The 27669-nt window shown below is 42.7% G+C and overlaps 1 protein-coding gene across 1 annotated transcript; it reads right to left on the reverse strand.

The window, feature by feature from the left end:
* Positions 1-886: 886 nt before the first annotated feature.
* Positions 887-26105, reverse strand: ACOT9 (acyl-CoA thioesterase 9). Its single transcript, XM_027054419.2, has 16 exons — positions 25923-26105; positions 22132-22232; positions 20451-20477; positions 19781-19826; positions 17478-17648; positions 17187-17224; positions 13275-13358; positions 12292-12395; positions 5995-6068; positions 3841-3908; positions 2996-3107; positions 2742-2832; positions 2481-2566; positions 1970-2057; positions 1656-1806; positions 887-1204 (listed from the first exon to the last, which is right to left on the reverse strand). Exons 1-16 carry the CDS (start codon positions 25940-25942, stop codon positions 1116-1118), a joined length of 1350 nt encoding a protein of 449 aa, XP_026910220.1. The 5' UTR covers positions 25943-26105; the 3' UTR covers positions 887-1115.
* Positions 26106-27669: the final 1564 nt, after the last annotated feature.

Below are 27669 nucleotides of genomic sequence, written 5' to 3' on the forward strand. Positions count from 1 at the left end.
ACTCTTTTCTTCCCAAAAGCCTGGTTTTTGTCTCTCCCGGACTCAATCGACCTCCCATCCCATCAAGAAAGGAACTTTGTCTTGGCTAGACTCATGAGAATACCTCCCTTTGGGTTCCTAGGTGACACTGTGATCCTGGACACAGAAAGCAGTCCCATGTACTGGTCAAGCGTGCCCTGGCGCCACACGCCTCTGAATGCCAGCACCACTGCCTGCCTCTGAATGCCAGCACCACCACTTACTAGCTGTGAGACCATGAGCAGGTCACTTAACCTGTCTGTGCTTGAGTGACCTAACCTGAGAGGGTTAGAGAACCTACCTCTAGTGGTGGTGGAAGAAATACATGAGCTAATACACATCAAGTGCTCAGGACAGTGCCTTAGCACATGGCAAGTGTTCAGCAAGCATAAGCAGCCATTATTGTCACTGTTCCTGTTTTTGAATCAGATATATCCTGGCCAGCTCCGAGTAGAGTGTGAAAAGCTATCTGGTGAATGAAAGAATGAACACATGGTCCTGTGTGTCCTCATACAGATCATCTCTGAACACCTCCTCTTGGTATGGCTTTAGGCTTAAAGCTTCCCACAAATCCTTCCAAATGCCTTACCTTTTGTTCGCTCCCTTCACCCCAACTTTTCATCTGCCTCCTGCCAACAACCAAAGCTGGGAAGGAGACGCAGGCAAAACACAGAGGACTCGTGTAGGGTTGATGGGATTTAGACAATACAGGGGAACTGCAGCGTCAGGCTTAAGGAATGCCCTCCAAATACCTTGGCAGGAAACTGCACATACGGATAGCTTGTGATAAGCTTAAGAAAAGAAACGTTTCCAACTGCATATAAAGGCATTCTGCCCTCATTTCTTTACCACACAGGAGGTGACATGGTAGGTTTCTAATTTAAATTGTCTTCAGAGTGTTTATTGTTTAATAACTCCCTCTTCCTCTGCCCCACCCAGCCACTCTCTTGTTCTGCTTTGCTGATCATCCTAAAGGTTGAATACATTCTTCTTCTCAACAGAGGATGAGAATAAAGACTGAAACCAAAACACTTGATCGGGCTTTCACCGGGCACTATGCCACCGTGGAGGGCTGCTCTTAAACAAGCATGGTTTTCCTAGGGCTCCACAAGGTAGTCCTTTCTCAAGTTCGCCGGTACACTCATGGAGTTGAAATGCCGCTGCCCATCTAAATACAACATGGACTCTGAAACACAAAAGAGAGAACTATGGAGAAGCCCATGGCACCTTACAAAATCATTGTACGGACAGCTAAGCTACTTGGGAACACAAGGGCAACAAGGAGCGTGCAAAAATGGCTCTAGGCAGGCCCTGTCGGGCTGGGGGTGTGCAAGGATCCTGAGGGGTGAGCCTCGACTCGTGCCCCTTTCCTGTGGCTGCACCAGTCTCTGACCACCAGTGGCCACTTACAGCTGGACTGACCCTTCAGACGGTAGCCAGGTCAGGCAGAGCAGCAATGGCAGCCTGCAGGCCATGAGGCATCCTGGCCGTCAGGGCAGCAGACCCTCGAAAGTGCTATCTCCTAGAGACACGTTCTTGGAGCTAAGAGGCGTCTCTTTGCTTCCTACAACAATTTAAAAGAAGAAAAATTTCTTTATACGTTCATCCATTCACTAAGGACAGACATTGCTGCTTACCTCCGTAGGTTCTGGGGAAAACCAAGGGCACTTCTTTTTCTGACATGAACGTGAAATGGAAGACATTGGTGGTCATATGCTCTTTATTCGCAAGAGAGGCCACCTCACTGTGCACTCTGACTTGAATGTAATTGTCCCGAGTAAAGCAAACCTAAGAGATTTAGACCTGATAATTAGTCAAGTGCATTAGGAAGGGGAGAAAAGCCAGTCATAAGAGAAACAGTGGCTTTAGAATTAAAAAAAAAAAAAAAAAAAACCTTCTCTTCCGGGCCCAAGTGATAAAAAATTTATTTCATCCCTCATCGCACACCTACCTGCGAAGAAAGAAACAGCAGTGATCCAACCTCAACGGGTTTCTGAAACATGATATCATCCACTGCTACTACAAACGGTCGGGAACCACTAACAGACAAAGGCAGAATTTGGGTCAACCACAAAATTCAGATGATGTCTATTTCTCCCCTAACAATCAGCTGAAGCAAAATGTGAATGATAAGAGAATAAACCTAGGGAAGGGGCAAATAATCATACCGGTGAGAAATGGTAAGGGATGCCAATGTGACGAGATCACCACTCTATCTTTTCCTTTCTGCACTGTCATCACCTTTTCTCAGTAGGTCTTTAATGCACTAACTGACAAAGTCAGAGCAACAGCCTTTGAAAATGAAGACCAAGTGGAGGTGGTATCAGTGTAAAATTGATTGAAAAACAAAGCACATACCCCAACACATCCAGACTGGCCTAAAATGGTTCATTTCAACGGGGTACTGCAAACTGTCTCTCAGAAGTTGAATACTTTTACTGGTGCCACACTGCCAAACTCACCCAAAGTTACAAGCAGTAGCCCATCCAAGTTCATACGCTTTCCTCATAAGGAAACCGCCAAAGATCCGATTGAAAATGTTCCGCTCCTATAGGGCATAAAATAATTATTAACAAATACAAGCTCATGACCACCCTCATATACAGAACAAAGGAATTAACAATGCCACAGAACAGAGGTCAGTTTGAAGGCGGATCAAATTTCAGATGAGAATCACCAAAGCAAGTTATCCTCTTTAGAAGATTTTCATTGGCTTACAATACCTGAGGGTGGCAAATTTCCAAGCTCTTCAGTTTTGAATCCTCCATCCACACCGCATGAGGGGGTAAAACTCGACTTCGAAAACTTATAGTCCTGTACAAAAGGAGATTCAGGAAACCCTCTTAATGCCATGATTTTACTGATGAAAGGTAAAATATATGCAAAACAACTCCCAAGATGTTGAGGCCCAAGTGGCTCTGGAGAAGGCCAAGGTTTAAATGCTTTCCCAACCTGGAATCTCACCATCCTAACTTACTTTGGATCGAGCGTGCTAAGAAACATCTCATGTATGGTTGTCCTCTCCTCGGCACTGGGAGCCATTTTCAGTAATGACGTGGAGCTGAAGGCAACCCTTCTCCCCTTGTTCACTGGAACACAGGACGACAAGGAGCTACGATCAGGAGGGTCCCACTGCAGCACTGCGGTTCCTGACCTTGGCTGCCTCAGACCCTACAAAGGTAGTATCTCCTGACTTCAAAAAGCCCACCGGAAATTGTACATATATCCCAAAGAAGGCTGCTGAGGCTACATAAAGTGTCCAGTGACTCCCTGCTTTCACACGGAAATTACACTGGCTCAGTGTGAGACCACTTAAAGACCACACTTAGACCATCCAGGGCGCCTGGGTGGCTCGGCTGGTTAAACGTCCAACTTCAGCTCAGGTCATGATCTCACGGTCCTTGAGTTTGAGTCCCCCACTGGGCTCTGCGCTGTCAGTGTGGAGCCCACTTCAGATCCTCTGTCTCCCTCTCTCTCTGCCTCTCTCTCTCTAAAATAAAATAAACACTTTAAAAAGTTTTTAAAAAGACCATCCTGAACCAGAGCCCTGACCAGCAGTTATTTCACTAAGATACATTTCCCATTTTACTAAAAATGAGAAAACAAATTTTTGCACTTAACAAATATTGTCTAATCAGGAAAACTGTTAAACTATGGATTCTGGAACCAAAAATAAGGTATTTTTAATTTCAATAAATTCTCAGCATGAGTAAGACTACTTGACTGGTATGAACAGTCCATACATGCTCTTAAATAACCTCTTCTGCAGTACAGCTAGTGTGCTTTGCAGAACTGTATCTTATTATAAACAAATTAATATACATTCTCCTTGTCTAAAGAGTTCTTCTTCCTCTGGGCTTTCAAGGATGAGTGGATTTACAAATGCCGGCCTAAAGAGAAGAAAAGAAAAGAATACAGTTTAAGAGGCTTATAAATACAGTTTTCCCCAGGAAAGGTGGAAGGTGAACAATTTACCCACTGGTTTCCAAGTCTCTGCTGTTTGTTTTAGGTAATGCTTACTCACTGTTTCATATAATAACCCAGGAACAAGTAAGGAGCCCTCTAGTTACAGAGTAAGCTGTATACTAGAAAGTTCCCATTATAAAAAGAACACTGCCTCTCACCAAAAAGTTTCCCCTGATTGTCATAATGAGGAAACAGTCAAAAATACGCTGTAGAATATTCTACAGGACAACTGGCCTGGACCCTTCCAAAAATGTCAACGTCTTCAGAGATAGAAAATGGCAGGGGGACGCTTTAAAAAAAAAAAACAACATAATAACTACATGCCATACATGATCTTCGATCAGATCCTGACCCAGAGGAAAGAGCTATAAAAGATATTTTAGGGACAAATGGCAAAGTTTGAATATGGATTGTATATTAGATAATATAACTGTCTCACTTAAATTTCTTGGATATAATAAAGGCATCGAGGCTGTGTAACAGAATAACCTTATTATTAGGAGACAGATGCTGGACTATCCAGGGGTGAAGTAGTCTCAAACTTACTTTCAAATGATTCAGGGAAAGAGTGTGTACATGTGTGTATTTATAGAGAGAGGGTAAGACAAAATATCAATTGGTGAATTGAAGGTGAGGGCTCTCTGGGTGCTCACTGCATCATTCTACTTTTCTGAAGGTGGCAAATTTCTCAAAAGAGAAAACAGATAAGGGGGGGGGGTGCTTTCACTGTAGCAGAATCCAAAGATTTGATGAAACAACAATGGAAACAATGGGAGAGAAATTTTAAATAATGCCACAGGGCCGGAAAGGAGTCCCCCACCCAGGGCCAGCCCCTAGGACCCACAGGCCTTCCCAGCCCAGTGGGAAAGTGAAGAGTAGCATTCTACACTCACATCTGTTTGACCTTAACTCACTCTTCCAAGGCAGTTTTTCATGAGGCAGCAAAGATTTCTCAATGAGGACCCCTACCTCAAGTTTCTAATACAAATTAGATTCCGACAGGCCCCCAGACTCTGTCCTATACCAATAGCAATCCTGTACTATTTCCTCCCAGCCCAGCACCCACCCCCCACAGTTCAACAGTTTTTTCCCCCCCGTTCGAATGCTTTCCGGGTGACTGCTGTTAGGAACCAAGAATTCAACTTAAGGGGAAAAAAGTATGAAGCCAAATAAGTTAAAATCTGTAAAGTTCAATCTGACTTGGAATTGATGGTACATTAACTCACGAGGTCCGATATCTGTTGCTTTTTAATATACATCCTAACTCTGTCCACTGAAAAGGCTTAGAAATAATGACAAATGAGTAGAAAATATAGTTCTAGTGCCCAGATTCTGGTCTCTAAATACCAGTACTCACTAAGAGGAACCCCAAGACTCCTCAGAGAAATGGCTGATTCTGGGACTGAGGAAGAAAATGTGTAAAGTGAGCCCAAGATATCCCACCGTACCAGAGAACAGGAAGACTGGTGGGGAAATGTGAAACAAGTTTACTCCAGGAGCCAGCTTAAAGGAGCTCCCACTGCCCAAACACAGTACGCTCTGAGCATCAAGAACAATGGCTGCAATTTACTGAAATACATTTACTATTAAAATCCATGAATTCATTGGGGCGCCTGGGGGGGGGGGCTCAGTCAGTTAAGTGTCCGACTTTGGCTCAGGTCATGATCTCACGGTCTGTGAGTTTAAGCCCCGCATCGGGCTCTGTGCTGACAGTTCGGAGCCTGGAGCCTGCTTCACATTCTGTGTCTCCCTCTCTCTCTGCCCCTCCCCTGCTCACTCTGTCTCTCGCTCTCTCTCTCTCTCCTCAAAAAAAAATAAACATTTAAAAAAATAAAATATAATAAAGAAAATAATACACTTTTAATAAAGAGATGAAGCAAATACGGCAGAAGTGTTAAAACTTCTAAGTCTAGGTGATAAGTATATGGAAATTTCATTATAGTCTTCTCTCCAGTTTTGTGTTTCTTTGAAGTCTTCCAAAATAAAGAATTAGGAAAAAACAGCAATTACCCTTGATTTTCAGAATCACGAGCCACCATTACAAAGGTTGCATCCAAAACAGGACAAAATTCATTGCCGTGTAACTAAAGAACAGTGGAAAGAAAATACAGACATAAGAAATACATTTAACAAGAAGACCTATGACAATTCTAACAGATGTCACACATGCTTTGGAAAGGGCTGCAATTAGAAAAAGAAAAGTGCTGGGGCACCTGGGTGGCTCAGCAGGTTAAGCGTCCGGCTTCGGCTCGGGTCATGATCTCACGGTTTGTGGGTTCGAGCCCCGCATCGGGCTCTGTGCTGACAGCTCAGAGGTCGGAGCCTGTGTCAGATTCTGTGTCTCCCTCTCTCTATGCCCCTCCCCAACTCATGTTCTGTCTCCCTCTGTCTCAAAAATAAATAAACATTAAAAATTTTTAAAAAAAGAAAAGAAAAGAAAAAGAAAAGTGCATCATTAACCACCATCTGCTGAGTTGCCAGACACAGAACTAAGCTCTGGGTGGGAATGGAGCAAGACCAAGAAGGCTGTGGTCTTGGAAAAGGAGAAAGACACCCCAAAATTCAAACAGTACACCATGCGAGAAGGGCTGGGATGGACATGACCTACGGGCTTTGGAAGTGTGCGTGACTGAGACTCAAGGGCAAGGGTCACAGAGGGACCCTCTGCATCACTGTCACTTAACTGTCCTGCGTTATGCAAAGTTCTGGCTTTCTTGAGGCCTACCTGTCCTCATAATGGCACACAAAGCCAGGTGAAGTGCCCACCGCTCCCATGGACATTAGAATATTCAGTAACTTCAGTATGCCAGCTACCAGCACACGTTTGTGCCCCCTTAGCTGAGCGTAGGGGGCTCCCAAGAAGGGGTAAGGATCACTGGTCATTCCACGTAATGAGTGAAATAGTTACAATGTACAAGCCTTTGAAGCTTTGAGGTATTTCTTCATCCTCTAGGAATCAGTACTTCCAGGGAAGTTATATCATAAAGTCCTATCATAAGCTGAGGGCATACTAGGCTCACTCTTCAACAAACCTCCTCACTAGTCCTCCTCGCTGCTGTCTGTTCAGGCCCACATCACCTTCCCCCTCAACCTTCTTCCCACATCTGCTCTAAGCTTGCTGGCAATATATATAAAGCTCTCCACAACAGAGTCCAGATTCCTCTCTGCTCACCAAACACGCCCTTCACAGCTGCAACCTTTCCCTAAGCACACCTGACAACTTGGAGGTCTGGAATGTACCGTGCTGTTGAACTCCTCCCATCCATGCCTGAGCCTGGGCCTTCCTCACAGCCACCTTCCTCAAGACACTTCTCCCCACCCCTGCCCCCTCCCCAGGCAGAGGTCATCATCCTTTCCTTGGTTTGCCACCAGAGTGGAAACAAAGTCCTCCCTGAAAGTGGTACTCAATGTAACAGAGATGGATACTACTCCCACGGGGAACACTTGGAAATGTGCAAAACTGGTTTTGGTTGTCACACGGCTTGAGGGACATTACTAGCCAGGCAGGGGTAACCAAGTTGTTAAACACCTCACAGTGCGGGGGACTGTCCTGCATAACTAAGAATTTTTCCTACATCCAATGCCAGTAGCGCCTCTGTTGAGAAAAGCTGCATGATACTTAATATACTACAGATCCTCCTCGACTTACAGCGAGGTCACATCCCCACAAATCCATCATAAATTGAAAATATCTTAAGTCAAGAATGCATTTAATACACATAAACTACAGAACATCACAGCTTACCTAGCCTACCTTAAACACGCTCAGAACACTTATATTAGCCTGCAATTGGGCAAAAGCATCTAACATAAAGCCTCGTTAATAACAATGTGTTGAATATGTCAGGGAACTTATTTAATACCGTTCAGAGAGTATAAAACAGAAAAGCCATATGGGGACAGGCAGGTTGCAAGTGCGTCAGTCCTCTACCCTCCTGATGGCGTGGCTGACCAGGAACTGCAACTCACTGCCACTGCCCAGCACCACATATCACCAGCCCAGAAAAAGATCAAAATTCAAACTTTAAAGTACACTTTCCACTGAACACTCTTTCACACCATCATAAAGCCAAAAAATAGGAAGTCAAACCACCCTAAGTCAGGGACCATCTGTATATCATAATCACTGATTGCAGCATGCTTTCCTTGAGGACAAAGACCATTTTTACTCACATTTGTATGCCTAGCACTTAGCACAAAGACTGGCAGATAGAAGATAATCAATGATTGATGATGTATATGAGTTGAGGCAGAAAATTATCAAGCACTACTAGAATGTAAACTGTAAGAGAATGAAACGTTGGGGCGCCTGGGTGGCTTGGTCGGTTAAGCGTCTGACTTCAGCTCAGGTCATGATCTCACGGTCCGTGAGTTCAAGCCCCGCGTCAGGCTCTGTGCTGACAGCTCAGAGCCTGGAGCCTGTTTCAGATTCTGTGTCTCCCTCTCTCTCTGCCCCTCCCCTGTTCATGCTCTGTCTCTCTCTGTCTCAAAAATAAATAAACGTTAAAAAAAAAATAAAAAAAAAAAAGAATGAAACGTTGTTTAGCTCACTACTATACACTGAGCACAGAACACGCATTCGATAAACTGCTAAGTGAATGTTAAATGAATGGACACAAGGAAGTGGGCTAGGTGACTCACACCCAGATGCTGCTTATGTCAAGGAGCCTACAGTGTAGTCGAAGAGAAAAGATGTGTTCATATGCTGCTCTGCGGAGGAGAAGAGCAGGTACCAGGAGAAAGAATCAGAAGTCATGGGGAAGGAACAGGCAGTATGAGCTGGAAGGATCAGGGAAGGATTGAGCATAAGGTGGCCTGGAAGCAGAGGTAGAATACGAATGTGTGCAGCCAGAACATGAGGATTTCAGGCAAGAAAAAAGAATAAGCAATGATACTCATCCTACTCACTCACTGTTTACATTATGGTTTATTATAATGAACACCTACTAGTGCCAAGCATCAAGAATGCAAAATTGAGGGGCCCCTGGGTGGCTCAGTCGGTTAAGCGTCCAACTTCAGGGCAGGTCATGATCTCTCAGTTTGTGCTTTTGAGCCCCACATCTGACAGCTCAGAGCCTGGAGCCTGCTTCAGATTCTGGCCTCCCTCTCTTTCTGTCCCTCCCCCTCGCTCACTCTCTCTCTCTCTCTCTCTCTGTCTCTCAAAAATAAACAAACATTAAAAAAAGAATGCAAAAATGAGTAACTCCCTATTCTTTGAATGCTCAAAATGTCCAGCAGCAAGCTCTAAGAAGGTATAGGAATGATAAGTCAGAGGGACTACAGTTGTAAAGGCAGGTGGGAGCTAGTTTGTGGAGCACCTTAGATCCTAACTAGTCAAAAGAGTTCAGACTTTAATCCACAGATAATGGTCACTGAAGTGTTTGGAGAAGGAAAGCAATGTGACTTAAGATTGCCTTTATAAGATCTAACTCATAAAAATCTGTACAATTAACAGAGAGAGCAAAGACTAGAGGCAGGTAGACTATTAAAAGACAGTTAAGGTACTCACAAAGGAGGCAGTGAGGCCTTGAATGAAACACAGAGGCCGAGAGGAAAGGGAAGAAAGAACTCTCTGGTGGGTTGCTATGGGTGATGAATTTGCAAGACTTGGCAAAAGGCTGTATAGGAAAGGACGAATTTAAAGATATGACAAAGGTTTGGACCCAGGGCAGCAAAGGGGGAAATGGAGGAGGATCAGGATTGGGAAGGAAGCTGAGGTACTCAGTTTGTCACACACCTGATTTAAGGTAGCAAGAGCACATGTAGGAGGAGAGATAAAACAGGCGTGCAGAAAGATGAGTCTGAAGGTCAAGCCCAGAAAATATTTGGGACCACCTCCATAGTAATGATAATAAATGAACATTACTGTCAACATTTGACTAGTGGTTACTGTGTGACAGGCAATGTACCAACTAATTCCTATGGTTAGGTTGTTTTTTCATTTCATGCTTACCACACAAAAAAACGTGGTACTATTACTGTTTCCACGTTACACTTGAGAAAATGCAAACTCAGAGAAGGTAAGTAATTTACCCACATTCACATGGCTGATAAGCAGCAGAGTTGGGATTTGAACCTACATGTACCTAAACCAGAGGCAAAGCACCTACCGCCAAGCTTCCTATCTGGAATAGAAAGGATCACTCAAGTCTTAAGTTACTAGTCAAAATGGTCAATGAGAAATACAAACTTAAAACAGAAGTTTGTACTTGTCTGACAGTGATTTTCATTGGCCCTCTCCCCACAATAACTCCTGTAACTCTTTTCAACCTATTTGGCCCAGATTCAAATTACCTTGATTCCTATGGCAGGAATCTGAGCAGTCTAGGAATCAACCATGAAGATTAAAAAATGCAGACAGGGGCCGCCTGGGCAACCCAGTCGGTTAAATGTCCGACTCTTGACTTCGGCTCAGGTCATGATCCCAGGGTGGTTGCATCAAGCCCCGAGTTGTGCTCCTTACTGGGCATGGAGCCTGCTTGAGATATTCATTCTCATTCTCTCTCTCCCTCCCTCCATCTCCCTCCGCCTCCTCTCCCTCCTCCTCTCCCTCCTCCTCTCCCTCCTCCTCTTCCTCCTCCTCCTCTCTGCCCCTCTCCGCCCCTCAAAACAAATAAACTTAAAAAAAAAAAAGTGTGGACTAATCATAGCAGCATCCCCATCATGCTTACTGTGTTTTGTTCTAACAACAGTATTACTGTCAGCTATGACAACATGGAACTTAAAGAATCCAACTGCTTACAGAGAGCCCCAAATAAAAAACTACTTAACTATTTTGACAAAAACTTTAGTTACTGCAGAACAAGCTTTAGACTTTTTCCAAAAGGTGAAGTACTTCATAATTCCAGAAGAGAAAAAGTCTATCTGAATAATGAGCCTACTAAATACTCTGGCATAACTGAAGAAGTCATTCTTTTTTTTCCTTATTTTTTTTATTTGAGCATAGTTGGCAATGTCACATTAGTTTCAGGTGTACAACACAGTGATTCAACAAGTTTATACGTTATGCTGTGCTCACCAGAATGAGTCATTCTTTTTTTTTTTTTTTTTGAGAGAGAGAGAGAGAGAGAGAGAGAGAGAGAGAATTCCACGCAGGCTCTGCACTGTCAGCACGGAGCCCAAGGCAGAGCTCAAACTCAACCGCAAGATCATGATCTGAACCAAAGCTGGCAGCTTACCCGAGCCACCCAGGTGCACCCAGAATGAGTCATTCTTAAATAAATTTTCACAATGAAACGTGGGACATACTCTGAATTATCTGATTTCTGTGCTGTTATCCTCTTTGAGGTACTTGTTTCTTGTCAAATTTCTTCATTTCTTTATAACAGCTACTCAGAGTTCTGCTCCTTAGTGGGGCTGTTCCTAACTGCTACCTTTAGTCTAAGTGACTGTTATGGGTTGACTTGTGTCTTCCAAAAATATATGAAGTCCTACCCCTTGGTACCTCCGAACATACCTTTACTTAGAAATAGGGCCGTTTCAGATATAATCAGTTAAGATGAGGTCATATTGCAGTAGGGTGGGCCCTTAATCCCATATTACTGATGTCCTTATAAGAAGAGAAGAGGGGCACCTGGCTGGCTCAGTCGGTAGGGCATGCAACTCTCGATCTTGGGGTCATGAGTCTCAGCCCCATGCTGGGCACAGAGATTATTTAATAAAAAAGAAGAAGAAGAGGAGAGACGCAAAGACACAGACACCCAAGGGCGAAAGAGCACGTGGCAATGGAAGCCAAGATCAAAGCGTTCAAGATGCAAGCCAAGGAATACCAAGGACTGCCACCAAACCATGAGAAGATAGGAAGAAGCAAAAGAGATTCTCCCCCTACAAACTGTAGAGGGAGCATGGTCATGCTGAAGCCTTGATTCTGGACTTCTGGCTGCCAAACTGTGAGATAATTAATTTGTTATTTTTAGCCACCCAGTTTGTGGTACTTTGTTCTAGCAGCCCGAGGAAACTAACACAGTGACCAGTAAGTACCATTCATGCCTGATGTAACTCAGACTTTTGTGAAATTCTCTGGGGCAAAACCAGAAATAAGCACCTTGACATGTAGCCATATATGATTTGAAAGTAATAAACAATGAACCGAGACACCAAACAAAGTGTCAGTCTTTGTCCAGGAAGAACACATTAATAACCCACCATCTGCATGACATGAATTTTCAATTCTTTTTCTAGAACTGGTGAGCTATATACCTGTCATAGGTATAGCATAGGTAAAAAGCATAGGTAAATATGCTTTTCTTTCGCTGGGACTAGCTGGTTGTATTGGAACAAGCCAGCAACCTTTAGACGAATACATACCTGAAACATTTGCATCTTCACTTCCATGGATGTCTTCCCAACCCAGCTGACATGGCCACTGAACTTGATGTCCTGTTCTGGACTTAAGCTCGTCTTACACATATCTGCGAAACAGAAAGTCAATCTGAGTTCAAACCACACCCCAAATTTTCCGTATTACAAAAGGAAAATTTCATTGTATATTCTGGCAAATTCCACCACTTTTCCTTTTTTCTTTTTTTTTAGTCTTCAAAATTAAAAAGAACGTTTTTGACATACAAAAGAGAACTGTATACCTTTTTGAAAAATGTAGACAATGCAAAGAATATAAAAACTAAAACTGGAGGGGCGCCTGAGTAGCTCACTCGGTTAACATCTGACTTCAGCTCAGTTCATGGTCTTGCAGTTGGTGGGCTCAGGTCCCACACTGGGCTCTCTACTGATGGCACAGGGTCTGCTTTGGATCCTCTGTCTCCCCCTCTCTCTGCCCTTTCCCCACTTGCACTCTCCCTCTCAAAAATAAATAAACATTGTGAAAATAAATAAATAAACAAACATTTTTAAAACTAAAAAAAATAAAACTGCAATTATGCAAAACCCTTCCACTCAAAGATCATTTTAATAAATATGTATTTTAGTATATACCATGAGACATTTTCATACGCATACATACATAAAAATTTTTCCTTAAAACAAAAATATTTCCTCTAATTTCAATAATCTCGGGGCGCCTGGGTGGCGCAGTCGGTTAAGCATCCGACTTCAGCCAGGTCACGATCTTGCGGTCTGTGAGTTCGAGCCCCGCGTCAGGCTCTGGGCTGATGGCTCAGAGCCTGGAGCCTGTTTCCGATTCTGTGTCTCCCTCTCTCTCTGCCCCTCCCCCGTTCATGCTCTGTCTCTCTCTGTCCCAAAAATAAATAAACGTTGAAAAAAAAATAAAAATAAAAATAATCTCTTATGATTACTAAGAATTCTAAGTATCCACAGAAAATAATATTGCTTACCAATCTTGTCCACCAGGGCTGTAACTATAGACAGAGGAGATGCCTTAGCTGAATGAATCTTGGTGTGCATGTAGCAAATGAGAACTGTAAGAAAAAAGAAGAGAACCAAAGAAAGGAAAAGCAAGATTATTGCTCAACATTTACAACTGAATCCCTGAATCCATAAAAAGTCTTATCTTGTTTTGAAGACCCAACCCCCCATATCCCACTAGCAGCCTTATCCTAGGTCCAAAGACTTCTACACATTGAAGAGATTTGGGGATCTTCTAATCTGACTACCCACTCAATTTTAGATTTGGTCAAGAAGCCGAAGTCTAAAGCCCAAGCCCAGCAGGTGGCCCATCACCACTCCACAGAGACACACTGCCTCAATTAGAAAAAGAACCCAGCACATGAGTCCAACAGCATCAAACATCTTCATAAAAGAGAAACAAATCACAAGGACTCAACTATCTATTTTCCCTCTGACTCCTTATCATGAAGCAACCATTTCACTTAGAGTTATTCCTCCTTCCTCCTAACACCTTTGACTCCTACACCACCTTGAGACTATCTGTATACTTGCCATATTTTAATAAGCTAAGCATGCTTCTGTGCATTTAAAGTTGTATTATACTCCCATGTTTAGTGGCCTCCCTGCTTCCCCCATGATTCATTCAAATTTGTATCTTCAGCCCTCAGGACATGGGTCTGCACCCAATAAATATTTGTTAAGTGACAAAAAAATCCTTCCATCCATGCACCTCCTAACAGATGCACTGGGGGAACAAGAGGCTAAAGGCAAGAAAGTCCACTTAAAGCCTCTGTGGTACCCACAGAATAAATCATATGTGGCTGGCCTATGTCAGTATCGATGGAAAAGAAGAGAATATTTTAATATTCTCTTCAATATGTTAATAATCTCAGGTCTCTAGCTTGCCTGACTGAAGATGGTACACCATTCACTGAAAAAGAGAATAGAGGAAGAATAAAATGGACTATTTTCAACATGTTAAATATGAGAAGCCTAGGGCATATCCAAATGGAGATGTCCAGTAGGCAAGAGGGCAAAGCGATCTGGAACTCAGAAAAGCAGGGCAGGAAATGTAGGTTCCTAAGTATTCCACATACTGATAACAAGTGAAGCTCTGGGAGTGTACAGATAAGCAAAAAAAAAAAAAAGGGGAGAAGACAAAACCCTGGGGATAACCAACATTCAAAAGATCACTAGGAAAAGAGGAACCTACAAGGGAGACAGGAAAGGAATAGCCAGAGAGGTAGAAGTGTCACAAAGCCCAAGCATGAGCTCAACAATATTTATCAGGAACCACAATAGGGTCAGGTAAACCTTGAAAAGCACCCATTAGATCACAAAATAAGGGGGAAAATGGAGAGCTTGGCAAGAGCAGTTCAATGGCTCTGAGGAACAGAAGCCAGCAAGTGTGAGAATGAGAAATAAACAGGAAGTCAAGATACAGAGGCAGTAAGAGCAAATGACTTTTTCCAACTTTTTCCATAAAGTTAGCTCTGAAGTGAAAGAGAAAGATAGTTTGACAGTGTTCTAAGGGAAGGAGATTTTACCTACTTTCCATTATAAGATGGAAGAGCCTTGAATATGTTTAGAAGGTGAGGGAATGTGAAGCTGAGAAACAGCTTGCGATATGAGAGAGAAAGATTAGGTGATAAGGCAAGTTCTTTAAAGAACTTGAAGGAACAGAATCAAGTGGAGAGGTGAAAAGAATGGCCATCAACAGGAGGCAAGGAGGAAAAAACAGGTTAATGCCAAGGGAGTTTGTGTATTTAGGGACACCTAAGTAAACCAAAGTCAAGAGTGTGTGTGTGTGTGTGTGTGTGTGTGTGTGTGTGCGCGCGCGCATGCGCGCGTGTGTGTGTGTAGTTTTTGTTAAAACGCCAATAAGAATGTTTAACTGAATTTATTTAATCTGAAGAAACATGCAGCTAGGTATAAGCTTAACAATGGACTCATTTCTATATTGTAGAAGTCATTAGACCCTTTCTTTAAACCCATTCCCAACAGTTCAGTCCAAAAGTCATTAGTGAGAGCAAGCAAGGTAGCCCAGAGTAAGGTGCTAAAGCCCAAACAGGGCCGGAGGACATAAAGAGAGAAGGCAACAAAAGCGATGGCCCAGCATGTTGCAGCTTGAGCACAATGAGGAGGGTGACCCAGCAGAACAGGACCTGGTATGAATCCCAGTGAGGTGAGGGGAGCATCCATGAGAGGCTAGGGGTGGCAGAGATAAGAAATGAGCTACATACAGGGGGACCTTACCAAATAAGTAAATAGATTTAGAATAACGGAGCCAGCTGGAAAGAGGAATTACAAATATGAAAAGGGGAAAATGAATGAAACTGTAGTGCTGATCCAGAATTGCAACTGCCAGTGTGAGCCCATGGTCTTCAGAGATAGATAAATAGACAAACATAGATATAAATTTATGTGCATGTGCAAATATTCTCCAGCTTGTCCACTGAAAGAACATGGGAGCAGTGACACCTCAGCAGCAGTGACCACTCCCAGTATCCCTATCTTGGTTTCTAATTACCATTCCCCATCAAAAAGAACCAGAGCTCCTTGGAGATTTGGCTGATTCCAGGACTGAGGCAGGGAAAGTACAAATGAGCCTAGGAGGTCTTATTGTGCCAGAAAGTAAAGAAGTGCTCAAAGAATGATGGGGACACATTTAAAAAAACACAGAAGTCAGCTTGAAGGGACTAGGACAGTCCCGGCACAATTTGAGCACCACAAGAGATGACAGCGACATATTACAATCCATTCAATAAAATAGGAATCCTTGAGTCCATACTGATTTTAAAATAATACATTGGAAGTCTGAGAAGGAATGGAATGTTTATAAGATCTGAAATTACTTGCCAACCAGGTACTTATTAATTACAAAGGCGCAAAGAGTAACTTTACAGTGAAGAACCCCGACATACACTGCCTTCATCAGAGAACCAAAGTTAACATCCCAGTAATGGGACAAATGAGAATTATGCACCAGTTGATGAGATGCAATAAGAACACATCATCCCTTCTGTGATGTTCCTGCCAAAGGTGCACATCTCAAATCCCATCTTGGGGAAGCATAAAATAAATCCAAATTGAAAGAAATTGTACAAAAGAACTGGCCTATAACCTTCAAAAGTATTAAGGTCATGAAAGTCAGAGAAATACTGAGGAGCTATTCCTGATACAACAATTAAATGCAACATGTGATTAAGAAATGGATCCCTTCTGGGCGCCTGGGTGGCTCAGTCAGTTGGGTGTCTGACTTCAGCTCAGGTCATGATCTCACAGCTCGTGGGTTCGAGCCCTGTGTTGGGCTCTGTGCTGACAGCTCAGAGCCTGGAGCCTGCTTCAGATTCTGTGTCTCCCTCTCTCTCTGCCCCTCCCCTGCTCACACTCTTTGTGTTTGTCTCTCTCTCAAAAATAAATAAACATTAAAAAAAAAAAGAAAAGAAATGGATCCCTTCTGCTACAAAGGACCACTGGTGAAGGCTGAGTTGCGTCCAAGAATCAAACAGTCTAATGTATCAGGGTTAACTTCCCAATGTTGACAGTTGTATTGTGGTTAGGTAGGAGAATGTCCTGGTTTGTAGGAAATACTGTTCTCTCACATGATTCAAAGAAAAAGAATTCTTTGTACTGTACAAACAACTTTTCCAAAAACTTAAGACTTTTTGAAAAGTTATTAGAAAGAAGGACTACTCGGATTATAACTGTTCAGCAGGAATCTACATTTTCAGGAAAAAAATTATGACAATTCAGAGGCAATAGTTGCCCTTCTTTTACTGCTCTTTTAGAATGTCCTCATCTGGGCAAGTTAAAGAATTAAAAAGGCCCTTTCCAGCCAAATGATTCAATATATAGCTATAACTATCTATTTAGAAATACTAAAATAATACCAGTACCTCCTAGGCTGTCAAGATCCTCAAGAATCCTGCCAAATCTGTGAAACAAAGAAAACTGTGATTAAATGAAAATCATGATGATCACCCCTTAAAAAATGAATAACACAGTTTGGGTGGATGAAAGGTTCTAAAATTGCGGCGATGGCCGCACGACTCTGCAAATATACTAAATCCACACAACTGCACACTTTACATAGGTGGACAGTATGGTGTGTAAATTACATCTCAAAGTTTTAGTAACAAAAGAAATAAAAACAAATAAATGACATAAATAAAAGAGTGCCGTTTTACCTGATGGTGTTTTGAACAGTCAAGTATTTCTCTCGTAATTCAGGCTGACTACCCAAAGGCAAGAGAACCTCGATATAACTGTCTTTCATTCTCCTGGGTGGCAGTCCTTTCTGTGACTGAGCCAAAAAACTCTGAAGTAATTTTCTTTCCTCCATTGCTTTCACATGGTCTCTGAGAAGAAAGGAGGCAAACTACATGAAACACAGGGGGCAGTGCGATCCCACATGCCATTGACATTCAGGCTGGTCAAACCCTATCAAAGAAGGAAAAAGGTCTGGACCTGCTCACCTTCTCTTCCTTCCCTCCATCCCCACTTGGCACTCAGTGAAATTAAAAACTTTCTGTTAAAATGTCTTGGGCTTATAGATAAAAAAGGTAATACATACTTGTAAGTGATATAAATATACTTAAACCACATATTCACCCTCATCAAAAGGTGTATTCAAAAAATAGAATATTTCAAATCAAAATTAAAAATAGAGGGATGGGCACAAATACATATATGGGCTAAAGAACAAAGTGGCCACTGAATCCCATATCCCCATTTCTCACCTTGACAATTCTCACATTCTCTGTGCCCCCAACTCACTCACTCTCTCTCTCTTTCTCTATGTCTATGTCTATGTTTATCTCTATCTCTGCCTTTGATTTCAGGAAACAAAGACAGAGGAAGAAAAATGAACTATATCTAAACGAAGTATGAAAGGCAAAGCAAAAGGTAAAGAGGAAAAGTACATGAAAAGGAGATGGGAAGGGAAGACAAAGAAATGATTAAAGTGGAAAAGAAGAGACAGAGCACCAAGGGGATAGGAAACTAAAATGCTGACAATGTCATTAATTAAGATAAGCTTCACTTATGAAGTAGTATCGCCAGAAAGGTTTAGCCTACCAAAAGTATAAGAAATAAAGAAACAAGTTAAACAGCACCAGGGAAATCCTGAACATGGAACGTTCTACACAACAAATGGCTTGGTCTCTTTAAAGTCAAGCTCATAGAGGTGCCTGGGTGGCTCAGTCGGTTAAGCACCTGACTTTGGCTCAGGTCATGATCTTGCAGTTTGTAGCTTCAAGCCCCACAGTGGTCTCTGTGTGGACAGCTCAGAGCCTAGAGCCTGCTTCAGATTCTGTGTATCCTACTCTCTCTGCTTCTCCCCTGCTCACATTCCATGTGTGTCCATCTCTCTCTCCCTCTCTCTCTCAAAAAACTAACTAAATAAACATTTTTTTAAAAAACTTTAAAGTCAAGCTCATACACAAAAAACAGGAGGGAGAATAATTGTCTACTATTCTAGACTAGGAGCAACCAAAGAGTCATAACCACTAATGCAATATACAATTCTTTATTGGATCTTGATATTTTTTTAAGCTATAAACGACATTTTGGGAACAGTTGAGAAATTCTGTATGCATGAGTAATATACTATGAGGGAATTACTGTATATTTCATCAAGTAAGAGAATATCTGGTTTGTTGGAGATACACACGATTGCTGACTTTGTTACACAAGAGAACATATTTATTTACTGGAGATGTATGAAGTGTCATGATACCTATAATTCACTTATATGAATAAGTGAATTACAATTCAGCCAACATATGCATATTGGCAAATCTGGAAAAATGTAAGTACCAATCAAGATAGTAGGGACAGAGGTATTCATCTTTTCTATTTTTCAAAACATTGAAATTTTTCATATAAATAGCAAAAAATAAGTCATTAGATAATTTCTATACCAACAATAGATTATTGTATGTCTAGTGATTGCTTTTTCTTTTTATCTCATTTTAGTCTCAAAGTTCTGTGCACCAAGAGGGATATTATCCTATTTCACAGCAGGGAAATACTGAGAGATCCGGTTAATTGTGAAGTGGCAAGAAGTAATAAAGGAGCCAGGCTGCATCAAATAGAAAAACCAAGAAACTTGAGTTTTAATTCCCAAACCCTGATCCTTAATTCATTCATTCTCTCTCTGAGTTTCAGTTTCATCATATGTAAAAAAAGGGATAGGAACATATGCCGTAAGCATGTCACAAGTTTTGTAGAGAATCATTGAGGTAATATACTTGAATGCACTTTGAAAAATGTAGAGTACAGGTAAATGACTTTATTTTATGACAAGAATGCATCAAATGATGAGTATGTTGGAATGTTGGTCTTCCCCCCAAGTAAAAAAAAACCCTCTCAACCCATTTCCAAACACAGGGCTCCCTCCACCCCTACAATGAGACCATCAGCTGAGCCTAAATACAGCCTAGCATACCACTTTAAAGGTGAAAGGATGAATGAGCACAAGCGTGCTTACCTCCAGTTTGTGGAGACTCCTACTATCTCCCGCAACTTATCACGAACTGAAACAAAAATAAAGAGGTCATTCCAGGAAACAAAAATACTAGAATTGGATTATGGATATGAGTTGAAGAACTATAAAAAGCGACCCATGCACTCAAAAGCTTTAAAGATCCATTAATTTCCATTTAATGCCACAACAAACAGCTCAAGGAAGGGATCAAGCCTGTGCTTCCCAAAAACGTGAAACAACTAACTGTCTCCTTAGTGAGAAAAAGAATACTCTGTGCCAATCACTGGGATTTACATACACAAACAAAACAGGGTAACTCCAATTATTCATCGGGTGGGGTAGTATCAGTGTCAGTAGGAGACCCTTTACGATGGAGATATTATGACCAAAATCCTCACCTAGCTTCTTATAGGCAGTTGGTAGAGCAGATTGATTAGTGCAGGGACTGACAGTGATACTCAAATAGGAGTCTCATTCTAACTGATCTTTCATATATTTATACTATCCTAATTGTTAGAAAAGTTTAAGCCACAAAAGTGAAGCAAAGATGTAAATCAAGGAAAAGCAAAGAATGTAATTTAATGTTAGTTAATGCCCAAAAAGTGCAAGAATGAATTAATGCAAAGAAGCTTAAGCAGTTAAAGAAAAAGTCGATACTAATTACCACACACACCGTGATTCACATGTATAGGTGAACATGCTATATGGATAAAAGGAAAATAAATTAGATAAGCAGTAGAAATTCAAGACTAAAAAATAAGTCTATAGGATTTCACATGTTGATGTCATATGTTTTTTTCCTAGCATTTATATAGGACTTAAAAGTATATATTCCAGTTATGGGAAATTAACCGTAGCAATACTTGGTCCTTCAATGGCTAAGTGATCAAAACCAAATATGGTTAGATAACATGCACTTAAACTTTAACGAAAAAATAGTTGATTTTTCTATCAAATAATTGTTATACACCATAAATTTGGTACAAACTCTAATTACAACTAAATCAGAGAGAACTGCAGAATATATGGGCATACCTCATTTTATTGTATTCACTGTGCTCCATGAAAGTATGTTTTGTACAAATTGGAAGGTTGTGGCCACACTGCATCACCGCCATTTTTCCAACAGCATTTGCTCACTTCATGTCTCTGTGTCACATTTTGGTAATTCTTACAATATTTCAAACTCTTTCGTTATTATTTGTTAAGGTGATCCGCGATCAGTGAGCTTTGGTGGTACTATTTAAGCTGTTTTGATACGTACACTGTGTTTTTAGACATAGTCCTATTGCACGTTTAATAGACTACGGTGTAGTGTAAGCCTAACTTTTAAATGCACAGGGAAACAAAAAAATTGATTTCACTCACTGTATTCACTTTATTGCAGGGGTCTGGAACCAAACCTGCAGTATCTCCAAGGTATGCCTGTAACCACTAGTAAATGTGTCTTATTTCTGACTTTTTTCCCTCCTGAGTTCCTTGAATAAAAGAATGGACAGGAAGTATGCCAAGTAGTACACAGACTACCGATGCTCACTGACATATAATGATTATTAGTAGTTTAGTCAGCATATGAATAAAGGGGGTAGTGAGGGCCAAGAAGTAGAAATTTTAATTAAATATTTGGGACACCTGGGTGGCTCAGTCAGCTAAAGTATCCGGCTTCGACTCAGGTCATGATTTCATGGTTCGTGAATTGGAGCTCCAGCCTAGAGCCTGCTTCAGATTCTGTGTCTCCCTCTCTCTCAGCCTCTCCCCACTCACACTCTGCCTGCCCCTCTCTCTCTCTCTGTCAAAAATAAATAAACATAAAAAATTTTTAAAGAAATTTTAATTATATATATGTATATGCGTATGTATATACATGTGTACGTATATATATAATTTGTACCTTTTGAAGAAGCCACAATTTTGTTCATAATGAATACTCCTAAACTGATAGAGGCAGCCATAGTTTGCATATCAGACTAGAAATTGAAATTAACTTCAACTGAGCATGGATTAACTATCCCTCTAACAAAACTATAGATCAGGAGCATTTAGTTGCTGCAACTGAAGGGTCCATCTCTTATGCAACAGGTCTCTTTTTTCTCTGCTTTCCCCTTCAGTACCAACACACAGAAAGTGGAAGCCATTTAATTAAAAGAGCTGTCTCCCAGGCTCCTAGGAACCAAAGCTCAAATTCTGAATGTGGTCTCTACCCAAAGTTATTCTGACCATCTTATAAATGAGAAGTTTATGGAAAAATCTACGTTTAGTATGTCTCATTCACCCTAAAGTACCTATCTGTATGCCTCCCAAATAAGACAGGGTTTTTCACCACGTGGACCTAAAACACAAACACCCATGCTTGCCTTCACGCATGTGGAGGACTCTCTGTTTCTCGGGATTCTCGGATCCTTGAGTGAGTCCTCTGCCAGGAGCACGCAGCCCCTTGCCCAAGGTGGTACAAAGCCTACAAAACAAGATAAAAAAACACTAGAGTAGGTTCTATGGCGTCCCGGCAACGCCCAAAACCAGACCCTCCTCCCAAAACACTTAACCATTCCACATCCACTTGTTTCTCCAGGGTCTGTATATTTGCATATGAGGCTACTCCATAAATCATCTAACTAGAGTAAACATTTCATGAGAGAAGAGACCAACTAGCTAACAATCTACAAAATAAATAAAAGATATCAACCAGGTTTAATGGATTTATTCTTGCTTTTTTATTAGCTTCAGAAGCCCTGAATCAATTTGGTAAACAGCTGAGTAAATTAATTATGAACATTTATTTTGTTCTTTATTATCACACCATATTTCCTCAATAAATAAGCTAAATCCAATTATAAGTTAATAAACTTTGAAAAGAGAATTAACCCTTTCCAGACTCAGAGTATTTATTGTGGGCAGAAATTTCCTAATCCCCAAACAAAATAAAAACGATTTACCCAAATGCACCTAACCTAGTCTGCCAAAACAAGTTGTTTAAGTTGGTTTTGGTTCACTGTTTCTTAAGTGTTGACTCCTAACCACCATCATATCATGGATAACACATATATAATATCAGAAATTGACAAAGTAATCTGAATGCACAGCTGAAGAAGGCAAGGCACTGACAAGGTCAAGAACTCCAGATACTATTACTCATTCCAGTTCAAGTTATTAGTAAATTCTTACTACCTCATGCCAGGACAAGCGAGGACTAACTCCACTATGCCGCCCACCCCCCCCTCCCCACCAAAACTTTCTTCATCTGTAAAACGGGGTAATTATACTACCTATCCTAAGGGACTGTCATAAGGATAAAGAAGTTCACATTCACACATGCACACACGAACACATCTGCAGGCAAGCTGCTCTTTTCACAATCTCAGGCTACTTCCCTTTTACATATACAGCGCTGAGGTGGAGGGAGAGGAAGAATGGTTTAATCACTACCCAACACCTCAGTACCACAGGGTTACTGGCTTATTCCCTGATAAGACCTAGGGAGCTTTACAGCAAAATCCCTAGGCCGTTAGAAGAAACCGTCAAGAGGCTTTGGGACACTCAGGCCGTAGGACTCCATGATTAAAACTTTCCAATGAAAGGAGACCAAAGAGCCCAATCTCTTCATGGCTTGCCTAAGAAGTCACAGAAGTCACCTAAGGTGTGAAAAGAAGGGTCTTAGCTCTGTTCTGGGTCCCAAGCTTAGGGTAGGTGTCTGGGAAGAGTTTCCAGTACAGTAGCAGGCAACGCCATTCATAGGCCCTCCACCCCGGGGAAATGCCTCAATTTAGAAACTAAACGAATTCAGTGACTCTTTCCTGAGTCTGGAAAAATAAGCTACAAAGACTGCACACTAGTCAAATAACCTAATCATCTTGAACAGTCTGTATTCATTTATGAACTCTTTGCCTCACTAAACAACTAACAGAGTACCTGCTTAATTAAGGTTCAACAGGACTCACAAGAAAGGAAAGCAGGTTTATAAGAGTTATTAGTGCAAAGAAAAAGACTTCCAAACTGGGGGAGAGGAGATCAAGAAAGTTTTCCTGGGAAAAGGCACATGGCAAGATCATGGAGGTTTGTAGAAGGCCCTTCACATCATGTCCAATGTAAGCTAAAGTCAACTGTGACCCTTCCCATAACGACTTTCACTCTGTCTAAACAGTGCTAATAAAGCTTTTATTTTTAAGTGCTATACACAAGAGAGAGACAGAGAACCTTTTTCAACTGATAGCAAGATCCACAGGAATAGTGAGGGAGATCCAGGACCCCTAAGACAAATGACAGAGATAAGTCATTCAGAACCAGTATGGGCACACAAGGAGAGATGGCGCACCTGTAGCATGATTCCAGAAGCTGGAACAGGGGTGAGGCCCCTGGGGGCCCAGCCAGGCAGAAAGAAGCTGGAGACAGCTGGAGTGCTCAGCTGAAATGGTTTGGGGGAGAGCCAGACTTGTCCTAGAGTCTAAGTCCCGAGGCCTTAACTGGGCAAGCTGGGAGGTGACACACAGAAAAAGGCATCCTCCTTGTCCAAGTAGCCTAATCAACCCCCCACCTCACCTTACAGGGCCTTGCTGCTCATTCAAGGTAAAGTTCAAATCAGCACCAAAAGTCCTAGGTGCTGGAAGCCGAGCTACCCAGCCTGAGTGGCAGGGCCCGGGCTGTGGACGGATTGGTGACTGCAAGGCGGCCCACCGACAGCGAAGCTTCTTGTCCTCCCACTTTTAGGTAATTCGGCCTTAAAACTACCTGGGGTACTACGTCTGCTGGGGAATGGCCCTCGACAGGCCCTCTGGGGAAAAATCCATTAGGAAAGAAAATAAGGTTCCACCAGAAATTGTGCGGCCTTACGTTTAGCCTTTGCCATCCCCCATGGAGACTCCTCTACTTACAGGAAGGATAGCCTCATGCCTTAGCCAGCAAAGGCGGCCAGCAAAGGAGAGACATATGGATTTGAAAGCCCCACTCCGGCAAAGGAGTGTATCTCTGGGCACAGGTGACTTCAACCCGTAGGCCGACCTGGCCCCCCAGAGGCATTCCAGATGATGACTGAACCTAGTCGGTTAAGCTACAGAATGGTTAATTAATTCCTAGGTGCACCGTCTGAGAATGTGTGAGGCAAGGGTTTCTAAGGCGTTTTTGGCCCCTTCCTGGCACCTTGGACCAAGGTGGTGCACCTTGCCTCGGTCTCATGTGGTTAGGAGGTCATGTCCCTGTAACTGTTCCACTTGAGGTGTTGAGAAATGGAGGGCCTTTCATGAGAACGGCAAAGCAAATGCTTTATAGACTATAGATAATTATAGACAAATGCAGATGCATAATGGAATAATGTAAGAAATTAATCAATAATCAAAGGGTATGCGGGAAAATTAGGGGAAAATCGCCATGTTCTTTCTTAAAGGTTGATGACACACAGGAACATTTTCAAAATTAGGTAATGTTAAAAAACACAGACGACGTATATTACAAGGAAATCACTCGCATATATAATGCCACGTTTGCTACAATAAATCGGCCAGTTCAACACACTGCGGTTGTCTGTGTCCATTTTTATTTTTGTTTTTTATTTTAGTTTTGTTCTATTTTCACTTTTTCGCCCACGCCGTTCATCCTTCGGGAATCCCTGGACCTGCTGGAGCTGGACTCCGGCACCTAGGCGCACAGTCCTGACTGAGGTCCCGGCAGCCTAAGAGGTGCCCCGCAATCTCTCCCCACATTACAACACACTTAACCCGGAGTCCAAGTGGGTCAAGCACTTAACCCTGAAAGTGCTCTCCCAAGGAGGGCAAAGAGCTGTGAAGTAAGGTGGAGTGCTAAACGCCAGCTCTCTCACAAGCGGCTACCCCCAAACCACACCCGTGATGAGCAAAGAGAAAGGAATTTCAGGGAACACCCAACTTCCTCCCTCAAAGTGCCGCTTCGCTTTTAATATCAAACTCCGCTCCAGGAGTGGGGGTCGCGGTGCTTCACTCGGGGGCAGAGGGCACGCGTCCAGGCGTCGTAGCGGAAGGCGGGCGCCCCTTCCCACCCGGCCCCACTTTCTTCCCCCCCAAACCACTGCATCAGTCTCGCCAGCCGGCGGCCGGTTCCTAGCGCCCGGACCCGCTAGCAGCGCGGAGGGCGGGCGCCGGCGACCCTCCCGAAAGGGCCACGCCGGACCCCTGCTACTTACCGCAGCGCCGCCTGCCTCATCTTGCCCTGAGGCCGCGCGCGCGACCAGAGACCCGGGCCACGCGAGACAGCTGGCGGAGGGAAGTCGAGAGCAAGGCGAGCGCGAGCGCGGGAGCAGACCTCGCTCTTCACGACCGCACTCTCGCGGGGGCAGCCGCCCAGGGGCGGGGCCTTCCAGCCCAGAGGCGGGGCCTTGCTGCCCGGGGGCGAGGGTTCTCTGCGGAGCGGGGTGGGCTCCGGGCGCCTGAAGCCTCGCTCATTGGCCGGGAGCCTGTCTCTGCGGAGTTTCCCACTGGATCGGCAGCGCCGGGCGTGTTACTGCCCACAGGACAGGCCTATCCCCGCCATTGTTGATTAAAGGCCCCACACAGTACGGCCAGGGAGCGCGTGGAGGCGAGGGATCCTCAGAGCTTGTCTCCGTTATCACGCTTCGCCGAAGGCCGCGCCACCTTGACCCCCACGCCTCGGCTCCCAGTCTGTGGTTCTTGCGCTTAGCTGCACGTCGGAATCTTCTGGGCAGCCTTACGGAATAGTGATCCCTGAGCCCCACCCTCTGGGGATTCCTATTTAGTTAGGAGTCCGACAGGATCTTAGAACGTCTAAAGGCTCCCTGAGGTGATGCTTTACATAAGCAAAGTTAGGAACCTCTGACCTAAATGGAAAAACATTTCTATTCTAATCTTAGCCTGCCCCCTAGTGTTTGAAAGTTGGAGATTTTGGCTGGCCCAGAAATATTTAAAGCCAGAGTTTTCATGATTTTACCCTACGACCTGATTCTCCATTTCATTCAAGGAATTTTTATTAAACCGTTTGCAGTGCGCCAGACGCTGTTGTAGATGCTGGGTATGCAACAAAATAGACAAAAATCCCTGCCCTTAGGGAGCTTAGTTTTGAAGGAAAATAAGTCAGCAAGTTAGCAAATAACATAATTTTAAACGTGATAAAGCAGTCTAAAGAAACAAAACAAGGTAATGAGAGAGGATCTTTCCAAAATATACAAAAGTCTTGCATTGCCCCTGAAGGTGTTTATTTCCTAGGAGGCAAGGTCCATATTGTATGCTTTTATGGTACACCATGCTTAGTAAAAATGTGTCGATTTTTATTAAGCTGGCTTTTCAAAAAAAATCACGTTATAAATTACAAATGGAACATGGTCTTTGGCTTTGTCTTTCCTCTCTACCTACCTGTCCCTTTTATCAGCCCCACATCCAGAAGACTCTCTTTTCAGCCTGCAGGGATCTCCTTCATTTTTGTTCATAAGTGTCTGTACCTTTTCAGTGATAATACCTTTTGGTGTTGTTATGATTTGTGTCACCTATACTTTTTAACACTCTTACCACACCTAACATAGTACAATAAATATTTTATTGAATTGCACTATTTTGTCTTCTTTTTACTTGAACTTTCCGTTAATGCAATGTCAGGCTCAGAGAGAAAAATTCAAGAGAATTTTTCAGGTTACAAACATGGTATAACAATGGATAGGGACAGCTCATGATTTTTGTGCAGTCACATCACCTTCCAGCCAGACACATTCTCATCAGCATATAAATGGTGTTGATTTGAACCAGAACAGCTGAAACCAGGGACTCAATGCCATGAAGATGCCTTCTCTTGATCTCTATCTTAGCTTTCCTTTGCACACTGGCCTCATTCTTTTTTCTCTGTATAATGTCTTTCTCCACATAGCAAAAGAAATTCCTGAACTTTACATCTTATAACCATAGCCACATGGAGACTGACCCAAA

This window comes from Acinonyx jubatus, chromosome X, assembly GCF_027475565.1.
Source record: "Acinonyx jubatus isolate Ajub_Pintada_27869175 chromosome X, VMU_Ajub_asm_v1.0, whole genome shotgun sequence".
Classification (NCBI taxonomy): Eukaryota; Metazoa; Chordata; class Mammalia; order Carnivora; family Felidae; genus Acinonyx; species Acinonyx jubatus.

Bases quoted from the DNA above. Each gene is read 5' to 3' on its own strand.
- ACOT9 (XM_027054419.2), bottom strand. From the start codon at position 25,942: ATGAGGCAGGCGGCGCTGCG. The intron at 6,069-12,291 runs GTATGTATTCGT...ACTGTTCTTTAG, and splicing joins TGAAGATGCAAATGTTTCAG to TTACACGGCAATGAATTTTG. The intron at 2,567-2,741 runs GTATTGTAAGCC...TATGCCCTATAG, and splicing joins TGGAAATTTGCCACCCTCAG to GAGCGGAACATTTTCAATCG.